The sequence below is a fragment of the Mustela putorius genome, unplaced genomic scaffold (assembly GCF_011764305.1).
Source record: "Mustela putorius furo isolate JIRA1106 unplaced genomic scaffold, ASM1176430v1.1 tig00003942_pilon_pilon_pilon, whole genome shotgun sequence".
Taxonomy (NCBI): Eukaryota; Metazoa; Chordata; class Mammalia; order Carnivora; family Mustelidae; genus Mustela; species Mustela putorius.
This window is the reverse complement of record NW_025422087.1, coordinates 5,028,080-5,046,473: the sequence shown is the minus strand read 5'-3', so window position 1 is coordinate 5,046,473 and position 18,394 is coordinate 5,028,080. Positions and strand designations below refer to the sequence as shown.

Sequence of the window (18,394 nt, the reverse complement as noted above, 5' to 3'; positions counted from 1 at the left end):
GTCTGGAATAGATAAAACAATAACCCTCAGAAAAATGAGAGGCCTGAAGGAATGATTTAGAAATCTAGGGTAAAATTAATGGAAAGAAAGATTATATGAAAGTAAAAAAAAAGTTTGAAGGACATTTTATGAACCAAAGCAACCCATGAAAATAAATTTTTAGTTGGAAAAGGAAGGAAGTATAAAAATGAGAATAGATAAAACTAAAGGCACCCCTGATGCCTCAGCCAGAGCTTGTCTTCTGGAGCACTTTCTTCCTTGCGGCCATTCCATGCAGCCTTGGCTGCTCCAGGCGTGGTGGGTTTTCAGATAGTCAGAGTTCATACATACGTAGTAGTTCAGGGCTCCAGATGTTCCACTGGAATAGGTGGTAGGGGCATCCCTTTTTATAACCTAGCCTTAGTAGTGTCACTTCTGCTGTACCCTGGGTTGCAACATTTACAGCCCTACCACTTTCAAGAGACTACCTCTGGGTGGGAGAGTGGCGAGACCACATTGTAGAAGCACGTGTGGGATGAGAGAGACTGTTGCAGCCGTCCTGGTAAATACAATCTGCCATAGTTAACAAATGGCAAAATAACAGGCGCAGCTAGAGCCTGGCCTCACACTAAGTCTCTTCTTCCTTTATGCATCTAAATTACAGCAGCAGGCTCAGCTTAATGTAGTCCTTTTTCAGCCCCTTTCACTTAATTATATTTTGCTTTTAGAATAACCTCCCTAAATCACTGAAGTGTCATAGAGTCTCTTAGACTCATTTCCTATCACATCAGGGTCAGAGTGCCTTTTTTTCCCCCCCTTTTCTTTAAGTTGTAGGTCCACACCGTATCCTTCTTAATTGTGTCTATTTGCCTTTCTCAGCTCTCCTTCGTACTTTTCTACTTACTCCCCGCAGCGACTCTGGTATATGCATGCTGCTTCTTACTGCCATGTCCTTATTTATGGCACTCCCATTTCTGATTGTTCTCTCTCTTTGCCTCTATTTAAACTTTACTGGGGCCCCTGCCTGGCTCAGTCAGTAGAACATGCGGCTCTTGATCTTGGGGTGTGTGTTTGAGCCCCATCTTGGGCCGTGGAGCTTACTTAAAAAGAAGAAAAAAAAAATCCAGTGGGGTGCCTGGCTGGCTCAGTGAGAAGAGACTATGACCCTTGATCTTGGGGTTGTGAGTTTGAGCCCCACATTGGGTATAGAGATTACTTAAATAAATACAAATTTAGGAAACGTTTATTGATATTTCAAAGTTGACATTAAAGCATGCTAATTCTGTGAAGGCTTCTTTGGCCTGGCCTGTCTCCCTTATGTCTCCCAGCCGTGTCTCACATGGTCCTTAATAAAAGGGATCTGGGTTTTCTGTGTCTCCCTTTAATCTAGTTTGTTGGCTAACCACTGGTGGTGCTGGCGTGGGGTGGGGAGGCACCGCAATGAACACTTTTTGAGTGCTGTGGGCCAGTCCTTACATGTATTAACTTATTTAACCCACGCAGCAATCTTATGCAGTAGATTCTCTTCATATCTTTATCTGACATATGAGGAAGCTGAGGCACTGAGGGGTTAAGTATCCCACCAGCAAGGCAGAGCAGGGCTGTGAGCCCAGACAGTCTGGCCCCAGAGCACATACCCGCTATCTTCTTCACTGGACTGCCAAGTGTGCTTAAGAAGAATTGTTAATATAAGAAGTGTATAATCCTTTTAACGATGTTTATTTAAATTTAGAATGTGTACTGACTTGGTTATGTGGCATTTGCAGTTCTTTATTAACATATTAATTTCTTGTTAAATCCTTCAACAATATTCAGTTTTATAGAGTCGATAAATCCTACTTGGAATCTTCTAACAAACCACTGATACAACCAGAATCACAAGTTATTTTCCCCCAAATTACAGTGACTAGGGAACAGGATGCTTCCTAGTAGGCTTCAGTAGCACTACACCCTCACTTTGAGCAGGCTTATGCTCCAAAGTTCATTTAAGGTGACTGACTGGAACTTTGTTTCCGTGGGATAATACATTATATTGAACTTGGTGTTTGAGTTCTTAGGGCAGGCTGCAGTAAAACATTTCGATTTATAAATACGGTGATACTCTTAGCATTAGGACTAAGAGCAAAGTGATATTTGTTTGCTAACATTGATCTGCTATGTGTGGAGCACTATGAAATCGCACTTGGGTTACAATCAGAGTTCTTACTGAGGCATCAGGAGCACAGCCACTTTCTGTAGCAGCAGACCTAGGGGCCTCCTGTCCTCCCCTTGTTTTTCCCACACCCCTCTTGCTGACCATCTGAGTGCAGGACTTCTATGTCTCTATACCATAGTGAACTCTAAGGTGGGCCTGTTGGCTGGGGATGATCAAGGATAAGGAGCTCCCAAGATGAAGGAATTCTAGAGGTAAAGATTTCCGACTCATACTCTTTCGTTTTTTTCTGGCTATCTCAGATAACGCCTGCTTGTTTCTCTTCCCACTGTGGCCTCTCCTTGCATTGCTTTGCTTTGTCTTACTTTGTGTGTGTGAGTGAGAACTATAACTTGTTATAGAACCATGTATTAAAATTTAGTTCATTCTATCCAATAATTGGCAAACAACCATGTAACTACTTTCTAGGACCAGAAATGGAGCATTATCTGACCTCAGAAGCTCCCAGTATATTCTTCCCAGCATCGCTCCCTTCCTGCCCCCTGGTGGTAATCACTGTTATTCCTTTTTTGGAAATAATTTATTTTTATCTTTAATTTTTTCACCTAATAATGTATCCTCAAACAAAGTTTTATCTTTTTTAAAACTTAAGTTGAATCACACCAATTGTATTTATCCGTATTTCGCTTCTTTTATTCAAGTACATTTTTAAGATTCATCCATATTATGAAACCTAGGTGCTGTTCATTTTTGTTGCTATATTATCTATCATTCCATTGTATTGGTCAGCTAGGGCTGCCATTACAGAGTACCACAGACTGGGTGGCTTAAACAACAAAAATTTATTTTCTCAGTCTAGAAGTCCAAGCTCAAGCACAGTGTTGTTTCATTCTAGGGCCTCTTTCCTTGGCTTATAGAAAGTCATTTTCTCCCAGTGTCTTGATGTAGTCGTGTTCTGTATGTGTGTCCTAACCTCCTGCTCTTGTAAAGATATCAGTCAGACTGGATTAGGGCCCACCCATATGACCTCATTTTACATTAATCACCTCTTAAAGGCACTGTCTTCAAATACAGTTACATTCTGAAGTATTAGAAGTTAGAACTTAACATAAAACTTCGGGGGGTTGGAGGAGACACAGTTCAGCCTTTAATATCCATTATGTCATTATACCATAGTTACCCATCATATTATTTGGTGGACAGTTTAATTGTTTTAATTCTAGGCAATTATGAATAGTACTGCTATGAATATTTTTATACTCGTATAATGGCAAAAATGCCCGAGTTTCTTTAGGGAGATGGAGCATTCCATCCATGCAGTGAGTTGCTGGTCATGTTGCATAGCTGGAACAATAAGAGATAAATCCAGTCTGTCTTCCCAGGTGGTTGTTACACACTGTACTCCAGCCAGCAAGATAGGAGAGTTTCCGTTGCTTCACATTTTTCCAAAACCTTAGACTTTTTAATTCATATACCAGTCTCTTGGTGTGCAGTGCTATCTCATTGTGGTTTAATTTTTATTTCCTTCTTTATTAAATAATTTGAATATCTTTTCCTATGGTAGCCATTTGGATTGTAACAAAATCAAATGGCTACTAAAGGAAAAGATACATAACAAATATCTGTTCATATCTTTTGCCCATTTTTCTGTTAGGTGGTCTGACCTTTATATTTGTAGGAGTTCTTTAAATATTCTGGATATAAGTACTTTGCAATATATGTTGTAAATATCTTGTCAAACTCCAGCTATTGTTTCACTCTGTTTACAGTCTTGGTGAATTGGGGTTCCTAATTTTAATGTGGTACATTTGTCAGTCTTTTCCTTTGTGGGCAGCTTCTTGAATATATATAGAGATATTTATCTATCTATCTTATGTATCTTAAGAATATTCACTCTAAATTCATTAATATATTCCTTGTTTTATCTTCTAAAATGTTTGTAATTTTGCATCTTATATATTTTTTTAAAGATTTTTATTTATTTGACAGACAGATCATAAGTAGGCAGAGAGGCAGGCAGAGAGAGAGGAGGAGGAGGAGGCAGGCTCCCTGCTGAGCAGAGAGCCCGAAGTGAGGCTCCATCCCAGGACCCTGGGATCATGACCTGAGCTGAAGGCAGAGGCTTTAACCACTGAGCCACCCAGGTGCCCCTACATCTTATATTTAGAGTAGTAATATATCTGGCACTAATTTTTTAAAAAAAATTTTTTTCATTTATTTATTTGATAGAGAGAGAGAGGGGAAGCACAAGCAGGGGAGTGGGAGAGGGAGAAGCAGGTTTCCCACTGAGCAGGGAGCTGGATGTGGGCCTTGATCCCAGGACCCTGGGATCACAACCTGAGCCAAAGGCAGACGCTTAACGACTGACCCACCCAGGCGCCCCTGGCACCGATTTTTATATATGGTATGAGGCAGGATGCAATTTCATTTTTTTACCCAGTAGGCAGTAGTTGTTCTGGCATTTTCTCCTACTGCTTGAACCACATGTCTTAAATAGCTGCCATAGTATATGCTTTGATCTGCTTCTGGGCCCCCTGTTCTGTATCATCTATCTATTTGTTTATCTCTGCAAGAATAGTACATTGATTTGAATCTTATTACTTTGTAATAAGTCTTAAATCCTGATAGGGCAGTTCCTCCCACCTTATTGTTGTTTTTCCTGTGTGTCTTGGTTAGTCTTGATTCTTTCCATTTCCATAAACATTTTAATATCTGCCTATTCAGATCCACAAACAGATCTTTTGGGATCTTTACTAGAATGCTTTGAACTCTGTATGATCATCTGGGGAATTGTCAGTGTCAGAAAAGATAAAACAAACTTTGGGGAACTGTTTTAGATTAAAGAATACTAAAGAGATATTATAACTAAATGCAGTGTATGACGGATTTTAAGAAAGTTTCCTGGGGAAAATGGGGACATGTTAATCTGGATTGTGTATTAGATGATTCTAATGTACCAGGGTTGAATTTGCTGGTAAGTGTAATAATTGTATGGATATCTTTGTTCTTAGAAGGTACATGCTGAAGAATTTAAGGTGAAGTGTTGCAGTTCCTATAGTTAGCTCTAAATTCAAAAAAAGAGGAGGAGGGAGGAGAGGTGAAGGGATTGATAATGGCAAAATATTGACAAATGATGAGTCTAAATGGAAGGTAAATGGTTGTTGACTAATTTTATTTTTTAACCTGTAGATTTAAGATTTTTCAAAATAAGTTGGGGGAAAATTACATTTCATTTTGCATGTCAGAAAATTAATAGAAAGCCAAATGCAACCTAAGTTTGCATTATCCTAGTGTGCTGTATTAAATAGAAATATGATATTAACACTGATAGTAAGACAGCAAGCATGATTGGTTATTTTAAGCAATTCTGTATTTCATTTGCGTTTACACAGTACAATACACCATTTCAGTCGTATTGGAACAGCAAATGTCTGTGGGCTGGCTCTCCAAGTAAAAAAAAAAACATTAATATGTGTTTCATGCCAAGTGCTGATTTCCTGTATCCTAGGAAATCTTCTTTCTATATCACTTTTAAAGGTGAGCAAAATGATTCATAGGAGTTACACTCCATGCAATCTAATTTTATAAAACTAGACTAAATGTTGCTTTTTACTAAAAGCAATTTGATACTTGAATATTAATGATTTTATTTTTCATAAAGGACTAGAGACCGTTTGTTTTCACAGCAAGTATCTTCACAAACTATAAGGAAAACTCTGAGTTTTGTTTCAATTTCTAGTTATTGCAGCCAAGGCACTTAGGAAATTCAGTAATTCTGAGTCATGCCCTGAGTGGGAAATATTAGGTGGACTCAAGATACTGACTCCTCTTTCTTTTACTGAATGTTAATATGTGATTTCTCATCAAGATGATTTGTAAAGTAAAACCTCCAACACTAACAAAAAAATCTTCTACAGCAAAAGGAAGAACCGAGCTGCTGAAGATCAATCTTCGTGAGGTTGAACTGGATCCTGACATTGAATTGGAAGATATAGCAGAGAAGATTGAGGGCTATTCTGGTGCTGATATAACTAATGTTTGCAGGTATTTTTTTTTTTTTAATGATCTGTGACCTTAGATATTAGGTATAGATTTGGCAGGAGGATTGATCTTCAAGTTAGTATCGTTCCTAGCTCTTCACATGAAAGCAGCGACCCATTTCCTTGAAATGATTTCTCATTTGTCTTGTTTCTTTTCTACATAACTTCATGGGTCATTGTTAGATGAATGATTGTATAGCAATATGGTCACCTTTTATGTTCCTCTGATTTTTTTCAATTTAAATTCAATTAGCCAACATATAGTACTAACTAAATATATACATCTTTAGTTCAGATACAGAGTTTAATAATTCATCAGTTGTGTATAACACCCAGTGCTCATCACATCATGTGACCTCCTTAATGCCTATCACTGATAACCCCATCCTCCCACTGCCTCCCCTCCAGCAACTCTGTTTGTTTCCTAGAGTTAAGAATCTCTGCTGGGTTGTCTCCCTCTCTGTTACTTACCATTCAGTTTTCCCTCCCTTCCCCTGTGATCCTCTGCATTATTTTTTATATTCATATATATACATATGAGTGAAACCAAAGGTAAATTTTGTCTTTCTCTGATCTATCCTTTGGTTTTTGAGAAATTATACTGAATTTGGTAACAATGACTTTGACAAGCTAAGGTCAGTTTAGCCCTAAATTATAGCCTAGTTGTATCAACATAAAATAATATTAGTTTTGGTTATTATTTTACCACATGCAGATGAGCAAGCAAAGTTGTATCAGTTGAAGCTAGGAAATACACATTTTATGTGTATAAAATATATTCTATATTTCCCTTTCACTGTAGTGACATCATATTTTGTAGACAATTCACCTCACTCAATAAGGATTTTCTTTTTTCCCATCTTAACTATACTTCAATTGACAGCAATAGCCTTTCTTTAAAACTGTAGTATCTGTTGGTTCTCACTTTTTGTACTAGTATTTTTCTTACATACATTTAAGTTTAGTAGCACACAAGCTCCCAATAGTTCCACTGTGTAAAATACATATAAAATTTGAAGTTTTGGTTGGGTTGGCTTCCTAAGAGCTTTTTTGTGAGCATTAATTGTCCAGTTCTTCCAGACCTTCATAATTATATACAGCTGATCGGAATGGAACTGAAAATAGGATCTGGAGAAACCTGGTTTAATCCCTTTAGTTGTCCACCAGAGCCCCAGGTGGGGGCCTCCACATCTACCTGATGCAGATACATTCATGTTCCAGAGAAGGAGTTTCCTGGCTTTACCTCCTCTAATTAGGTTGTAGACAAACTATTATAAGATTTGAATTATCTTAATATTAGCCATGTGTTTGTTTTCAAGTGTGCAATTCCGTATTTCAAAACTCTACTTCTGTTTCCTAACTTTCTTGGCTGCCTTTGAAGAGCAAGTGGGGAAAAGAAAATTCAGTACTATTGGAGTCCAACCTCGACTTTTAGGATTCATTAATAGTACATTTTATGTTTAAGTCATTTCCATCCTGTTTTAACCTTTCAGAATATCTCTAAAGTGGGAAATTCTGCACAGCACCATAAAAACACATGAAATGATCTTTTGAATGTTTTCTCTTAACTTTGTTACAATTGACAGTGTTTAAAACATTTGCATCAGTGTGGATTCATGGATTTTGTATGTTTTTAGGGATGCCTCTTTAATGGCAATGAGACGGCGAATCAATGGCTTAGGTCCAGAAGAGATCCGTGCACTTTCTAAAGAGGAGCTTCAGATGCCTGTTACCAAAGGAGACTTTGAATTGGCTCTTAAGAAAATTGCCAAGTCTGTCTCTGCTGCAGACTTGGAGAAGTATGAAAAATGGATGGTTGAATTTGGATCTGCTTGAATTTCTGTCAGTTCTTTCATTTCTGGTATTTTTATTTATAAAATGTGAAGAAATTCCCTGTAGTTTTTTTTAAAAAACAGGTTTAGAACTTTTCATTGGAGAGGTGCTTCCCTTAAAGGCAAAAAACTTAAAACCACAAAGAATATATATATAGTTGGGAAAGAAAAAAAGCTTGCACAGGGAGCCTGATAGTCTCACCTGGCTTTGTGCTGGTAATGCCACGTCTTCACGCATTGATATTGCACGTGCAAAAAAAAAAAAAGGCAGCATGTCAGGAGGCCAAAGAGCGATCAGTGTGCTCATGTATAAGCTTGTTTACAAAAGGGTTAGAAGACCTCTCTTTTTCAGTTGCATTTGTTGGTTTGATTTTTTTTTTTCTATTCTTCGCTCTGAGCGTGAGGGACCCATGTATGTTGACTTTTAACATTAGAACTGGGTTTGTGTCAAATTAATTATTGTTAAAAATGATGGTTTTGAATTAAATAATTTGTTAAACCTTTAGAATTCAACTCTTCCTGTCACAGTCTATCATATAGTTGAATTTTTACCTTCTGTTCTCCCACCATTTCTTCTATTAACTATCTAATCCTTTACTCAGCTTCATGATGTCCTCATGGCATGTGGTCTTAGAAGTGTTTTGTCAGGTTGTTTCTCTGGTCTTTAGTATTTTTTGCTGGCACTTATGTTGGAAGGGTGGGGAGAATATTATGATCGCATAAGAAGCACTTCTTCATTCTTGAATTCTAGATTTGTTTTCACTTTCCGTTCAGTATGTTCAAATAGATAAGCCTTTTATTTTCCTCAGCTCTAACAATGTTTGATTTTTGCTGAACTTGACTTTCATATTCTAAATAAATACTTTGGTATTCTAAGGAAGTCCACTCTCTTGTGGCTAATGCAAAACAAACAATATCTTTATAGTTTTCTGGACAGCTGATTTAACAAAATAGCCTTATGCATAATGAGTGATGTTCATTTTAAAATTTTTAAATTATTCCTTGTCTAGGTTGAGAACTTGTACATAGAAGTCTGATTGCACATTGAGTTCAACAGGAATTAGACAATAAAAAGAGGCCAGGAAAAGTAGATGGCTTCTATCTAATCACAAGTAGAGCATCCTCATACTTGTTTTTTTAAATTACATTTATCCCATTTGGATTGGGCAACCTTTGCTTTAATGGTGATGTTTTTTAAAATTTGCATTTGATGCTATCTTGAATTCTCAGTTTTGGAGAGCACCCCCTAGTTTAAAACTAAAAATAATAGAACTTTTTAGACACTTAACAAAAAAACTCTTAGTATCTTGCTTTAAGACATTTGTTTCCCCTGTTAGGAGTTGTATAATTTTCAGATAACTGAAGTCTGACTCTAAACTCCAGAATTTTATATAATGCAATAAATCACCCCTCCTTCCTTCTGGGGCATAGTTTATGAGAGTTAAAATCATAGGACATCATGATTTTATTTTAATTGAATGAATTCATTTTAAAAATTGAAGTAAGTTTTCTTTCATTCATTAACTTTTTAAATAAAGAAATAAATGATCACACTAAGATAATCTTGCAGACTGTTACCATCCAGTAACATTTTTTTTTCCCTGAAGTCCTAAGGGCAGCTATTAAAACATGTGTTTTGATCGCTAAAACTTGTTAGACTCTTTTTCTAGGTCTTGTGTTATTTGTGTTGGCATGTATTTCTTCTTCTAAAATTCTTCATGGATAATATGGTAATTGTGATTTTAAAAAAATTATCAGTTAAGTAGTATTTGGACACTCAAGCTTCCTAGAAGCTTATCTTTGGTATGTTGGTGAACCAGGTGCACTTTTAAAATTTTTGATTTCCGTTGTTTCTCATTTTGCTCTGTCAGTGGGTGGCGAATGCTTTGTGTTTCTTAACCCCTTAAAGGATCCTGAGGAGATTGCTCGGGTGTTCTGTCCAACCTTTACTGTCGTACGCTGTCTTTATTGCAAGACAGTGTGTTGCCTTACTCAGAATGAGAAAATTATTGTCTTCTTTGTTTTTTTTTTTTTTTTCTATGTTGCATTATCAGATTAGAAAGATTCAGTTCCTTCATCTGAAACCATGAGTGTTTTGGGCTCTGCAGCACAGTGAGGTTAGGACCGAGTTTTGTACAATTCTGTCTTACAAATATGTGATCAGATAGTTCCTTCGTTTAGCAGGCTTGCATTGGTTGCTTACAGTGTACGAGACGCTCGGGTGGGAGTTCTGTGGCTTGCAGAGTTGGACTGGCTGGGCAATTCTGACTGGGCACTTTCTATAATTACACTGTGTGGCTTCTGGCTCCAACTAATGAAATGAGTTCACATTTTAAAAGGAGAGGCACGGTAATCTGTGTGTGCTTTGAAAGATAATATATATAGGTTTTTCTCTCTTTCTCCTTTAAATCTGTTTTAAAATAAGTTTGTTTGAACAATGGAATTATTATTGATCTGGCGATTTTCACAAACCATTTCCCAAACTTCATGTTTATTGTAAACGTGTGCACGTGTAATTATGGGACATTTTGCTCTTGTTATCACTCTATTTTTTTAAATGTACTTAGTGTTGATGAAATGTACTAGACAAATGGCTTTTAAATGTAGGCTGAAACCTTCTAGAAATCCAAGCAGCAAACTAGATGATGGCATCACAGACTTTCTTTTTCCAGTTAGCGCTGTAGCCATTCTAGCATGATCAAAACACACTTTGGGCTTGGACCTCTGTCTCCAGAAAAAGCAAGAGAGCTTGGAAGAGGAAATGTGTTGAGGTTTAGCTGCATAATTAGGGGCTTCGGCTGAGCTCCTGAGATTGCAGTTTTTCTGATGTGCTATTTGACTGTCAGAGTATAGGGTGAAACCACTAATTACTCAAAAAGTGAGCGTACATATATCTGGTGAATCTACTATCAACAAACATACAGGTTCTTCAAGTAAGGATGTGTGTGTGCAGCACCAATGTGCAACATAAATGTCACTCTTGCACTTGGCTGTATGTAGCCTGACTCTGTTGAACACAAAATTACTGATAATCCTGAGGTTTTGTACAGCTTGAGTTCATGTGAACTCCTGCATTGGAAGTTCTTTATACTTTATACTGTTGAATCTCTGATGAGAATTGTAAAATGGTAGCCAGTTGGCATAGTTAGGTTTCTCTCTCCTCCAGCTAGGGTGGAGGATATATATAGACTTAGGCAGGTATTTAATATTGTGTGGGCTTCGGCTCCTTCAGTATTATCTTGATTATTGAATCCTTTTGGTGTAATAGTAGATCCCCACTCTTTCTTTTATCTTAGTGATAAATCATCTTAATCCTGTGTGATAGGCCTAAAATGTTGAGGATATTTGCTGGCCTTTTCCAAGAAATGGCCACATTAACTTGAATGAAACATTTTTTTGAAACATTTTTTTGTGTCTTTTGTTTCTTAACTATTTTGATTGTATTATTTTTTTAACATATCACTTAATCTGTGATGCACATAATATTTATGTGAATCTAAAAATCTGTCACAATAGAGAAGAATAGGAATTACAGTTGGAGGACTTATTAGGGAATAAAAATATTTGAACCCCGAATGTTATATTCTCATCTCCACTAATTATTTTTTCAGAAAAAGCTAAAAACTCTATTATAATTATTATATTTACTTATTTATACTTTCAAATTGGGCTTTATTTATTTAATTCTTAAAGGATGTTTGCTTTTTAATATTGTTTCTTAATGCAGGAATGGTATGAGTACTTTAAAAATAAAATTCCTAAGATAATAGGTACATTTTTAAGCAAATGCAAATTAACAGTAATTCTTGAAATGTTTACTAGGTGTTTTGGCTCTAGACAGCTCTTTAAGTCAGTGGTATTTCTGAATTTCCAAGTGACTTGTTAATTTAAAAAAAAAGGAAAACCAATAAGGTAATGTCATTTATTTTTATTTTACCGTTCTCACTTCTTGATCAGCCTTATTTCATGTATGTCTATAAATAACCTGGATACTGCTTTGTCACCGGCAGTGTGGTTTTATACGTTCGGAAATTCAGCACAACAAATAGGGAATTAGTATAGAGGTATTTTTCCTGTAAAAAGCTTCCCACTTGATTTTGTGCTCATAAAATGCACTTTCATTTTACAACCTCTGAAATGACTAAATATTGCCCTTTGGGCAACTTGAATCTTTGCACTTGTTTTTTCCAGAGTCTACCTCAGTTAACCAGGCATAGTTTTAGGAGGAAGTGAACTGAAACCATATTTAAACTCCGTTCAGCATCTATGCAGATTTGTTCAAGCACTTTCTTCTCTCTCCTCTTGCCCTCCCTCCACTACCTTTTTTTTTTTTTTTTTTTTTTAAATCTTGAGATTTAAAATATTTGCCTTTGCAAAGCTATATATTCCAAATTAAGCCTCTGTGAAATCTCTGGATAATTCTTTCTCTTTTTGGTGTGGCTTCATTATTCGGATGTGTTTAGTTTCAAGGAGCAGTTTCAGACATGACACATGTCCCCTTCTTTCCCATAGCTTCATAAATGCAGACTATTTTAATAACAGTAAAAACCTTGGAATCTAACTGTTTCAGTGTCCATTCTCTAAGAACCCACGTGTTTTATGAAAACACACAGAAATGGACGCAGGTCTATTCATGTGTTGGTACGGCAACAGGGAGTCGCCTTGAGTTACCATTTTGTGCATGGTTTCCAGCAGATCATTACGTGTTAGGATGGTTTGTATATGGCTACGAGTTTTGTTTCAGTGTTTGTCTCTCAGTATTTTGAACCTAATTCAAAGAAAAAGACGTTTCTAAATTGTATTTCTTCAACGTGCTTTTCCTTACATTTTGCGCTGTTACTTTGCTAGTCTCCTGAGCTTAGTTGTCTTTGTGCATAGGTTTTGATTTGATAATAAATTTCTAGAGTGTTGCTTGTTGCTGTTCTCTTTGTGGTTCCTATTTGATCTATAGTCACTGAACCACTTATTGCCACCAGTGAGAGTAACAAACTCCTCACTGGTAAGGAATGACGTTTCCCAGAGTTTCCGTTCTTAAAAAAATCACATTGTAAACTTGACCTTTGGTGTTTGCCATGATAATTTCAAGTTTGATGGAGGTAATCTAAGAGTGGCTTTTTAATTAATTCTAATGGGTTTAGTAAATACACTTGCCTTATTTGTATAACACCATTGTAAAATGGATGTTCCATATGGTGAATTTTCCAGATGACTGTATCTTATTTTATAAATCACCCAGAACTTTTTTTTTTTTAATTCATAGACTTTATTTTTTGAGCAGTTTATATTTACAGAAAAATTCAACAGCGAGGAGAGTTCTTCCTCCCTCCTCTGCTCCCCTCCACAGCGCTTCAAGTCCCTTTTATTAACATCTTGCTTTAGTGTAGTATACTTGTTATACTTGAAACAATATTGGTACATTATTATTACATTATTACAAAGTACATAGTTTATATTAAGGTTCACTCTGTGTTGTACAGTTCAGAGGGTTTTGATAAAAGGACTGTGTCGTATATCTACCATTACTGGATCATACAGAATAGTTCCAGTGCCCCCAACATCATCCTGTCTCTGACTCTTCATCTTTCCCCCTCCCACAAACCCTCAACGAGCAGTGAAGACTCTCTGTAGTTGCCATTTAAAAAATGTTATATAGTTAGAATCCTACTGTTACTTAACAGTTTGCACTTAAGTTTCCTCCATGTCTTTTTGAGGCTTAATAGTTCATTTCTTTTTGTCTGTTACGTGATATTCAAGTCTGTTTGAAGGACATTTTGGTTGCTTACAAGTTTTAGAAATTGCTATGAAGTGCTGTAAACGTTCATGTGCAGTTTTTTGTGTGGTCGTAAGTTTGCAGCTCATTTGAGTAAATATCTAGGAATGTGATTGCTAAAATATATTGGAAGAGTGTGTTTAATTTTGTAAGAAACTGTGAACCATATTCCACAGTAGTTGTACCATTTTGCATTCCCACCAGCAATGAACGAGTGTTCCTGTTGCCCCACATCCTCTCCAGCACTTGGTGTTGTCAGGGTTTTGATTTTGCCACTCTAATAAGTGTGTACTGGCATAACATTGCTTTTTAAATTTCCAGTTCTGTAATGACATGTTGAGCATCTTTTCATATGCTCATCTATTTTTAGTTGGCTTTTATTGAAACCTTGCTAGAATGTGTCATACTCCTTCTCTGACTTGGTAAAATAGAGAATTTGAGCTTAAACTTTTCTTCATGATTCAGGGTTATCCTTAAAATATGCTACCCTCTACAGCTAGTGGAGTTAGGGGATGGGAAGGTGGGGAACAGGGCTTTCCTGCCTGTCACTACATGGTCTTTGAGTTTTGGTGTTTGCTCTTATAGCATCTTTACCATTCTGTTATCAGACTGACCACCTTTATTCCTCTTCCAGTTCCTACCTCCAGTCTGTTGTGAACCCAGTGAAGCAGTCATTAAATGGCTTGTTAGAATATAGGTAAATTAGGAGTACAGTCCTCTGGGGATAAAGAGTAGTAGGGAGCTGTACAGTCTTTAAGCTTTAGTGCTTTGTGTCCTTTCTCTAGGCTGTGGCCTTCTTAGTTTTATCTTTGGTTCCCAGACCTGTTCCTGGTAGACTCAAGTGTGAAGTCGATGTTTGTACTTGATTATATTGTCGTGTTGTCATATAATATTTATAGCCGCAAAGCACCTAGCATCAATTTAATTCCATGCGCCAGCCCCTGCCTTGCAAATGGATAGCCAGAAAGGGCAAGCGTGAGCTACCAGGCTCAGATCCTGGAGGCTAGGGCCAGCGTGCTTTCCTCCCTCCCTGCCTGGACATGACCTCAGGCTGCTGCAACTGGCCCAGACAGACATAGGGATTGACCCTGGATGTGCCCAGGCTGCTTACTCGCCACCGCTGCTCCTGGCAAACCAGGATCCAAACCAGGACACGTGGGAAAGGAATCAAGGGACAGGAGCAGTGTCTCCAGTGGCTACTTCTTATCCTCTTTCTGATCAGAAAAGTTTATGGTGAGCTCTTCTTTAGTTCTAATTTTTCCAAGGTCTTCTCTGGACCTCTCATGTAAGTTTTGAGAGGTGCTCAGCAGCAACCCAGAGCAAAGGAAATTGGGAGCAAATGACATGGTGCAGTCCTCTTATCTTCTAGGTGAAAGAGCCAGGGAAATTTTATGATGTGTTTTCAAGATCACATTTTGGATTGGGAAATGAGACTTGTATCTATTTTTGATCTTGAAAAATGCTGCAGATAGGCTTTAAAGAAAGTAAGCCAGACAGCAAAAACATATCTTAAGGACCTTTAAGCCTCTGATACAAATAAAGCCTATTCACCCAAGATGGTGATTGTTAATAAGATATATAAAATAAATTGAAATCATGGGTTGAAACTAACGTTTGTAATGTTTGCTGTATGTTAGATACTTTACCTTTATTGTTTTATTAAATCTGTACATTAGCTAGAAGATATACCATTACTCTCTTTTTGCAGAAGAGGAAATTGAGGTTTATAAAGAGACTTGTTACAGTCATTTGTCCCCTAAGCAGTGGAAGGAAGAGTGGAATTAGGTCAGTTTAGTTCCAGAGCCTATTCCTTTGTTTGCTGTATCCCAAGATTACTTTTAAACAATATAAATGCAAAAGGACTCAAATCTTGAAATAAAAGTTATATTCACTAATTTTTCTGAGGTTATTAATGATTCTTACCTTCTCTTTCCTGAATGCTTTTTTTGGGAAAGATTGATTTATTTACTTTAGAGAGAGAGAGAGTTGAGGGGGAGGGGCAGAAGGAGAGAGAGAACCGCTCTCCCCCTGTAGACTTCCCACTAAGCACAGACTCCAATGTGGGGCTCCATCCCAGGACCCTGAGATCATGACCCAAGCTGAAACCAGAACCCAGCTGCTCAACTGACTGAGCCACCCAGCTGCTCAACTGACTGAGCCACCCAAACTGTAATGCCCTTTTTTTTTTTTTTTTTTTAAACCAGGAGACTTATAGGCTCTTGTGTTATAAAACTAAAATGAATTGGGGAATGTCACTGTCAGAGCTATATCAGACTGTGAATACATACCTGTTTTGCAGGACAGACTTTATTATAGGAACCAGTCATTCTGAAAGTTTCCATGAATTGTATTTAGACCACCAGCTTAAGTGACATAAAGCTCTATCAGTTATTTTTATTAAGAATATCCCCAACAGCACTCTGCCCACTGGATGACAGCTCCAGAGTCACTAGCTGTATGTATGGTCACTGTCAATTACCAGGAGAGCCACCACCCATGTACTTGGCCCCGGGTTCATTGTCGATATTCGAAGTGTTACCCTAGAGCTGAGTTTAGTTCTGAATGTTCAAAATGCTTTCAGTTAGCACATCTTTAATAACTTTTTTAGACAAATAACTAATCATGGTATGACTACTGTATTACAGAACATAAATCCTAAACTATAGTGTTAGTAATTATTATGTAATTAGATGGATGAATCAAGCTTCGTTTGCAATTTGTAAAATACCTCAAGCTGTTTTTCAAACATTTTGTAATATGTTTTGTAACATTTCTCAAATGTACTTTACCAAGCATATTTCCTCTAATTTTTAAGCCCTTGTGTATTTTAAGGGAAATTTAATCCATATGTTTCTGATTCATTTGCACTTAACTCATCAAAGTTATTTTTTTAAGAACAATTTGATTTCCAAGCAGCCTTTGGAACCCTTGTCATGAATTCCGTCAGCCTTTTTTAAAAGCCTTTTCCCCAATCTAAACTTTTTTCCTCCAAAGATAAATGTGGATGAAATATTTTAGTTCGGTTTACAATGCAGAGCCCATATTTCAAAATCTAAGCTAGTTCTGAATTTAGTGTAATAAGTTATCCTGCTTTTACTGAAAGAACTTGGTTCATTTGTTTCTCTTCAAAGCAGGTCTCTGCAAAGAGCTTGTAATAAATAAGTGTGATATCTCGAAAACACAGTGAACTTTACTACCTTCCCAAGTTCATAGCACCAGTGACAAAAGGGGATTGATCAGAAATCAAGCGAAGTTAACTGCTTGGGGGGGGGGCATTTGTCACGTACATGATGAATATGCATACATACTCAACTATGCATGTATACATTCATAAAATGCTTAAATTCTTACAGATTATCTTTTTTGTTTTTACCTATGCTTACAAATTCCAGCAAGACATTACTGTATTCTGGATTAAATTAATAATTTATTGGGAAACACCTGTAATTGTTCTCATTTCTCTTCAAAAATGTTTCTCACTGGGGCACCTGGGTGGCTCAGTGGGTTAAGCTGCTGCCTTCGGCTCAGGTCATGATCTCAGGGTCCTGGGATCGAGCCCGCATCGGGCTCTCTGCTCAGCAGGGAACCTGCTTCCTCCTCTCTCTCTGCCTGCCTCTCTGCCTGCTTGTCATCTCTCTCTGTCAAATAAATAAATAAAATCTTAAAAAAAAAAAAATGTTTCTCACTGGAGATTTAGTTCAACAGGTTTGTGTTGCCTAGCAGTTGGTCTGTGAGCACAGCTTTTTGTGTAGTTTTAATTCTGCAGGCTGATTGTATGAAATCTTCTTAGAAAAAGTAAGGTCATTGCAGTGAAGGTAAAAGGAAATACATTGCCAACTAATTGGACAGCATGTCATATACCAGAGTGACTCTGGAAGAGATTTGCTGCAACATAGCAATGAAGGGATGGATGGAAGGTTGCTCAAGGCAGCTAGAGGCTTCATTCAGAAATACATGAAAAGAAAGGCACTGTTTTCCTGGGTTCTCATTAGAGAGTTGTGCGCAGTACACATTTGCTAATCACAAGAAATAGCCTCTTTAGTTCCTGTGCTTCATGGAGACTGTTCATTTTCTCCCCTGAATTGTTTAATGTGGGATGAAAACAAAATATCTTTCTGTATTTTCCAAGCACACTGATTTCTTATACATTTTGCTAGTTTGTGCTGTAAATGAACTCTTAAATACTTTAGGAAAAATTTTTATGACTGATGAATTCCTTTTAAGAATTAACACTTAATTTTTAAAAAATTCAAATCCAAATGTAAAATCTCTTGCATGAGAGGATGCTTTTACCCTTTATCTTGTATTTTTCCATATGATAACTGTTTTACTTTACAAAGGAAATACGCTTACAAGATTTTTAAGGTAGTTTTTAAAAAATTTCTACTTATAGAAATCAAGTTAGCACCTGCTCTTCTATCTCCCAAAAGCCCTTGGCCTATAAGTCAGGCAGGACTCGACCTCATTTCATTCGGCTCCTAGGGCAGGGTTGTGCGGGTCATCGTCACTGGTAACCTGCAGCAGTGTTCTGCAGACTTCTGGGATGATACCGCTCCATCAATAAGATGTTTGGGAGTTTTCCACCCTGATGCTATTGATATTTTGTAGAATATTTGTAATT

The 18,394-nt window shown here is 37.1% G+C and overlaps 1 protein-coding gene across 5 annotated transcripts in view; it reads left to right on the top strand.

Moving 5' to 3' along the window:
• Positions 1-17,211, top strand: part of KATNAL1 (katanin catalytic subunit A1 like 1) — an 88,280-nt gene extending 71,069 nt beyond the window's left edge. For all 5 annotated transcript variants that reach the window (XM_045069565.1, XM_004774809.3, XM_004774811.3 and 2 more), the window contains exons 10-11: positions 6,049-6,175; positions 7,809-17,211. In XM_045069565.1, the coding sequence (XP_044925500.1) occupies positions 6,049-6,175; positions 7,809-8,007 (326 nt within the window). In that variant the 3' untranslated portion in view covers positions 8,008-17,211. The remainder of the gene's footprint in view (positions 1-6,048; positions 6,176-7,808) is intronic.
• The last annotated feature ends 1,183 nt before the right edge of the window (positions 17,212-18,394 follow it).